Consider the following 6,559-nt stretch of genomic DNA (forward strand, 5'->3'; position numbering starts at 1 on the left):
TTCTTTTTTGTTTGCTCGCATTGGATTCAGTTTTCTCTTTATTTTCGTTGCGTGTTTATGTTTATGTGTGCCAGTCTGGGGTGCTGCGAGATCCCCACAACACACGATGAGTTCGCTGTACATCTGCAACTATACATACACAGATGAATAGAGAGAAAGAAAAAGAGAAAGAAAATGTCTGTGAGTGTATATATATATATATATATATATATGAGAAAGAGAAAGATGTACTTGGTGTATATGCACCTGTGGGATTCTCTTGTTGTTAAGGTGTGTGTTTTCTCTGTTTTTTCATCTCTTTCGATTTATTTGACTGTCTTTTTTTTTAGGTATTATTCATTTGTCTCCGTTTGTATTTTTTTTTTCTCTTTCTCTTCTCTTTCTCTCTTCTCTTTATCTATCTATCTATATATATATATATATATATATATACAAAATAGAACGAAGTGTTCACAAAAGGGGTGGTTGGGGACTCTTTAGCTCCACAAGAGCGTTTTGTGTGAAAGGGAGAAGTGAGGAAAGTTTTTTTTTTTTTTTCTCTGCATCCCCGAACAGAATAGTAAAAGTTTGAAAAGAAGTAAGAAAACACCCGGAAAAAATAAATACGAAGTGAACGAAAGAAGGAATAAAAAGAAAAGAATAAAAAAGAAGGAACACCGAGTACAACTGAGGAACGAACGGAGAAAGCAAGAAAAAAAGAAAAGGTCAGAATAATAGCAATAATAAAAAACAAACACAATTCGCAACAAGTTAAGAACGAAAAGAGAAGAATAAAAAAAAAAAAAAAAACGGTAGAGAAAGGAAAGAAAGAGAAAAAAAAAAAATAAGAGAGAGAGAGAGAGAGAGAGGGAGGAATCATTATCATCATCATGTCAGAAAACAATAATATCCTTCCTGCTCAGTCTACCATGGTGAAAGTAAGTGTGAGAGAAAACGTATTGGCGGCGGTAGAACCCGGCTATAAGGTGACCTACTTTCACCTTCATGGATGTTATCAGAATGAAATCACCTCACGAGGCGTTAATACCACCCCTAAATCTATGCTGCGAGGACAACGTCTTCTTCTTATGAAAAAACAAAAAGAAGAACAAGAAGAAGAAGAAGAAGAAGAAGAAGGTCAAGAGGAATCTATGGTTGGAAAGGGAACTGTTAATAATAGGCCAAGACCTTTACACTCGGAGGAGGAATTGCAACAACCGCTGCATCAAGTCCCACCACCTCGAAGTGGACATCTTTTACTTTCCTGTCCACCACGTCGAAGTCTTATTCTCCACGGTGGACTTGGTGTTGGCCCAGCCGATCTCCTTAATGATACCTGGGAATACTTAATTGATGAACAGCGATGGATACAACTTATTTGTCATGGTATTCCCTCTTCTATAGGAGAACCATTATGGGTTGGAAGAGGGAGAATGGGCGGAGGAAGTGATGGAATGCCTCCAAAGGCGTTTGGGCAAAGTGGAACTCTCTTTGCAGGTGGACGTATGTTGTTTGTGCATGGTGGTATCACACATGGGAGTAGGGGTGGAATAACTTCAGCATATCAACTTGATATTGAGCAGCGATTGTGGACGAAACTGCGACTAACAGTTTCACTTCCCGATATGTGGGGATCCGTTGCACAGACGGTGCGAATTCCCCCATGTAATAACTCCGGTGATAGTAGAAAGAGAGGTGGTGTATATTATTATACCCATAATTATTATGGGAATGAGGGTACTGAAAGAAGGGATAATAATAATAATAATAATAATAATAATAGTAGTAGTAGTAGTAATAGTAATAGTAGTAGTAAAATGAATAAGACAACATTTCTCAAGTTATCCCCATCTGTATCAAAGACAGAAGAATCAAAGGAGTGGTCTGAAGTTGTAGTTTTATTTGGTGGAATGCAAGAGGATAAATCGTTCAATAATACTTACTTTTTATATTTAACCGTCCCACCACCCTCGAGCGGTCGTACACAATATAGGGAGAAAGATCCCCGTATAGTAGAAGAGTTACCGTTTATCTCGCCAAGAGTTTTTCCTGGTAGGCGGCGACCCTGCTCAACTGTAAGTAAAGATTTCTTTGTTTTTATTTTTGGTGGTCGTGACAGTACTTCTTTCTATAATGATCTTTGGGTATTAAATGCATACACGCGACAGTGGATAATGGTGCGGAAGGAGACACCTCTACGGTATATGAGGGAATTCTTTCTGTATCCATATGATCCAGCGCCTGGTATACGTATTATGGAGTTTGTAAAGAATATACTGGAGATACGGCGTGACCGACTCCGGTGTAAATCCCCTACACCAAACCCACATACATGTAAGAAACACAATAGTTCGGCATTATGGCGTACAGGGGCAGTAATGGTGTGTTGTGGATCTGATATTATTGTACATGGTGGATTTACTTTAATTGGTAATGGAGTTTTAAGGACGCATAAAGATATTCATATTTATAACTATATGCGTCATGTTTGGCGAACAGGTCGTGAGGATACGAAATGTACAATGATGCCATTTCCACCTGATTACTTTAGTAAATCTGAGATCACATCATCTAATGTTCAATCAGAAAACTTTGAGCACCCGCAATCATTGCTAGATACTGTAAGTTCCCGCAACTGGGAACGAGTGAAGAATATCCCACCTTGTATACCAGATGGTCGTACCATGGCTGCCATGTGTGCAGATCCTATAGTTTCTGGATTTCGTTTTTTTCTCTTTGGTGGCCGCTCTGAGGATGAACCCAGTGGCGATTTGTATGATGTTCGTTTTAGTGTAGATTATCCCGCTCAATATGAATCTATCTGGACGTATGCAGACAACTTTCGCTTCTCAGATGATATTCGTATCACATCCCAACCTGACACTATGCAAAACCCCAACCGAAAAGCTGAAATAGGTGGTGGTGGTTTTTCTAGAATTTCTCCTTTTCCTCCACCTACTACTACTACTACTACTACTACTACTACTACTTCTGCTGCTTCTACTACCTCTACTACTACTACTACTACTACTATTGATACTACTGACTTCTTTTCCTTCTTGGATGATAATGCCTTCTTTGCACATGCGATTCCCCGCTCCCCTCCCCACCTGTACTCCCCACCACGACGTGAACATCGCCCCCGCACATCCTCCCCGGCGTGGAGATCGCATTGGGTGACGCCGGAGCACAACGTCCGCTGCGGGCGCCGCTCACTGTGGGAACAGACGGCGGATTGGCTGCGGGCGGTGCTGGCGGAGGAGGCCGCACTGCGACGCGCCAACGCCATCGTCCTCCCCGAAGAGTCTGAGAACAGAAACGTTGTGCGGGATGTGTTATTGCGGGAGTCCCACGACATTGACTGTCAGTTGCGGGCAAAAGTGGAACGGCGACTGCCACCGGTGCTGCGCAGCTTCGTCACACACACACCGCCATTCCTCTGGAGGTAGTCATACGTACACATGATGTATACTTGCATAAATGAATATATATATATATATACATATATATACGTATATGTTTATTTGTGGAAAGTAAAAAAAAAAAGAGAGAGAAGAAGAGGTAGGTGGGTGCAGAACAAAACAAAAAAAAAAAGTGATGTGTCTATGGCTGTAGTAGTTAATGAGTAAGGACAAAGTGAGGGAGTGAGTCAGTTAGTTAGTTAGTCGGCTAGTCAGTCAGTTGGGGGAGTGGGTGGATGAGAGAGAGAGAGAGAGAGAGAGAGAGAGAGAGAGAGAGTGATTGGGCTTTCGGATGAAAGTTGAGAAGAAATAAAGGCGGAATGGAGACAGATAAAAGAAAAAAGGAAAGTATTGCACTCCAAAGAGAAAAAAAAAAGCAAAAGAAGGAGAAAAAAAAAATTGAAATCAATGAAAGGTATTATTATTGCTTCTGTTATGGAGTGATGACAGAAGATAATAAAATGTTGATGAAAGCCCACTCCACCCCTTTAGAGAAGGGAAATAAAAGGAATAGTATCTATGTGTATTTATCTGATAAAATGGATAAAATGTTAAAATTGACTGGAACAGAGGGATACCGCATCTCGTCTTCAGCGCAGTGATCCTCACTAGTATTTTTGTGTTTGGTGGTGCTAGGCACTGCAGTAGACGCGAATGTTAGGAGGATGCGTAAAAAGGGGGAAAAAATAAAAGAAGTCTGGGAGTATATATTGTTTCTTTTTTTTTTTTTTATGTTCACCATAAGTAAGATATATATATATTTATTTATTTATATACTGGCCTTCTGTCTTCAGTTCTTATCGTCTTGTATGTGTGTGTTTCTGTTTTGGCTTCTTTTTTTTTTTTTTTATGATGTTTCATCTGTAGCTTCGCACACCACTATTATTTCTCTTTTCCCTATCTCTTCATTTTCTCTCTTTAGGAGTGTTCCTGGGCGAGTGGGTGTGGTGAGTAAGGCCGCGAAGGTAATGAAAACAGAAGAAAAAATAATAACTACATTAACAAGGAGTAGCAAAGGAAGGAAACCCTTCTGCAGATGAAAAGAAAAAAAAAAAAAGAGAAGCTGTGATATTTGTGTAGCCTTACTTTATCCTGTTTTTCATCCTTGTATATAAACAACTTTAACCTGAAGCGGTTATAAGCCTATCCACTTTTCTCATTGTCCCCCATCCCCTTACCTTACCTTTTTTTTTTCTTTTTTCTTATGTGTCATCACAGGCTTGTTGTTTTTCAATAGTGCTGGTATTCTTAATCATGGGTGAATGCATTAATGGATAATGGAAAAGAGGGGAAGAATGAGCGTGAAGAACGTCATCAAGAGTGAAAACAGAAAAGAAAAAAAATAATAAAGATTCGTATATATATATATATATATCCTAATAGTCGTTATATAAGAAACTATAAAACGTCAAGTATAAATGAACGGGGTGGGATCCAAAGCGGGGTAAAAGAAGAAGAATCCAATAACTTTATAAGGGAGTTTTTTTTTGTTGTTGTTTTTGTTATTCTTGTTGTTGCTTTTGTGCTTTTGAGCACTTGAATATTATATATTGAGTGAATCAGTCTTCTTTGTCCCTCTCTCTTTCTCTCTCCCCACTATACACTTTGCTTGTTTCTTCCCATGAGTTTATGCGCATCCAGTTTTTTTTTTTTTTGTCTTTCGTCTTCTTTTCCTTATGAAGTGGTATTCCATGTGTGGTATTAGTGAGGGAAGGTGGAGCTCCATCTGCACACATTAATTTGTTCTCTTATTCCTTGTTTGTACGATGTGTCGTCAATATTCTTTTTTTTTTTTCTTTGTTTGTTTGTTTTTGCACTGTATTTCCCAGTGACTCCATTTAATCCCCCTCTCCCCAATAATTAACGCTTAGAAAACGAGAAAAAGGAAAAAAAAAAAGAAGATTATCCACATTAGCGTCTACCTTATACTTCAAAAAACACATACACATACACACATACATATACCCTCTTATTGCCTTGAAAGCTCAATAATTGGGTTTGGTGTTATTCGTAGACATCATAAAATTATTCATACTATTTATTATCTAAAGCCGTATGAATACTGTGGGGCAGATGGTACCTATTCCACCGATCCCTGTTGATTACATTGAGTACGAGAATAAAATAAAGAATATACCGCTGCAACTGACACCACAACGCCCAACTCTAAGTAGTGCGGAATACGTTAAATATATGCGCTCCCAACAGATTCCTATAAGGTTTACACCGTGTTTAACAGCATACATGTGGAATCCATATGGGGTGGATATAAGAGAAGAAGATGTAGATCGTGCCAAGCAATGGTATAAGCGCACCATTGAGCCTGTTTACAAAATTCCTCAACAGCTAATGACCTTCATTGAGATGATACGAAAACAGCAGTTGTCAAGGAAAAAGAGAAGAAGAATTCAACGGAACTCTCGGCCGCAATTGGGTCAGCAACAGGAAGAGAGAATAACACAGCCACAGGAAGAAAGAGGAAGAGAACAACAACAACAAGAAAGGATAACAGAGCAACAACAACGAGAACAACAAGAAGAAGAAGAAAGGATAACAGAGCAGCAGCAACAAGAACAAGAACAACAGCAGCAAGCGGACATGCCACTGTTGTGGTGTGAAGAGGATCAACTATTTCTTTTTTCTTTGCAGGAATGCCAACAACAATACAATCCACAAGAATATATGTACTCCCCACCGCAAGATAACAATCAACTTCTGATAATGCCACAAGAGGGACAATACGAATTACAAATGGATCACAACAGCCATCACGGAAACGCACCACAACCGATAGCACACTCACAGCCACAAAATAGCATGTTCACATCCCAACATGATGTGTACCAGTACAATCTACAACTGTTCATGTATCACCAGCAACAAATTCATCCGATGCGCCATTGGTATCCCTATACATATCAGCAGTAAGAGTAAGAGAGAGGGTGGCACACCTCTCATGTGGTTCCTTCTACCGTTCCCGGTGGTTGTGTGTACTTCGTTTTTTTTTCTTTTTTGTAATTCCTCACAAGTCGTCTTCCCGGCGGTACAGTTACCGCAGTGTCGGGTTTATCTTGACAATTTTACAGTAACAAGTATGCATCTATAAATACATGTGCATG

The 6,559-nt window shown here is 39.4% G+C and overlaps 2 protein-coding genes across 2 annotated transcripts; both read left to right on the plus strand.

The window, feature by feature from the left end:
* Positions 1 to 869: 869 nt before the first annotated feature.
* TM35_000181660 (uncharacterized protein) lies at positions 870 to 3,428 on the plus strand (the record flags this gene model as incomplete). Its single annotated transcript, XM_029026479.1, has 1 exon — positions 870 to 3,428. One exon carries the CDS (start codon positions 870 to 872, stop codon positions 3,426 to 3,428), a length of 2,559 nt encoding a protein of 852 aa, XP_028882175.1.
* Positions 3,429 to 5,495: 2,067 nt separating this feature from the next.
* On the plus strand, positions 5,496 to 6,368 carry TM35_000181670 (uncharacterized protein; the record flags this gene model as incomplete). The annotated part of the gene is made up of 1 exon (XM_029026480.1): positions 5,496 to 6,368. One exon carries the CDS (start codon positions 5,496 to 5,498, stop codon positions 6,366 to 6,368), a length of 873 nt encoding a protein of 290 aa, XP_028882176.1.
* Between the last annotated feature and the right edge of the window lie 191 nt (positions 6,369 to 6,559).

Source organism: Trypanosoma theileri (genome assembly GCF_002087225.1).
Source record: "Trypanosoma theileri isolate Edinburgh chromosome Unknown TM35_Tth_18_V1, whole genome shotgun sequence".
NCBI lineage: Eukaryota > Euglenozoa > Kinetoplastea > Trypanosomatida > Trypanosomatidae > Trypanosoma > Trypanosoma theileri.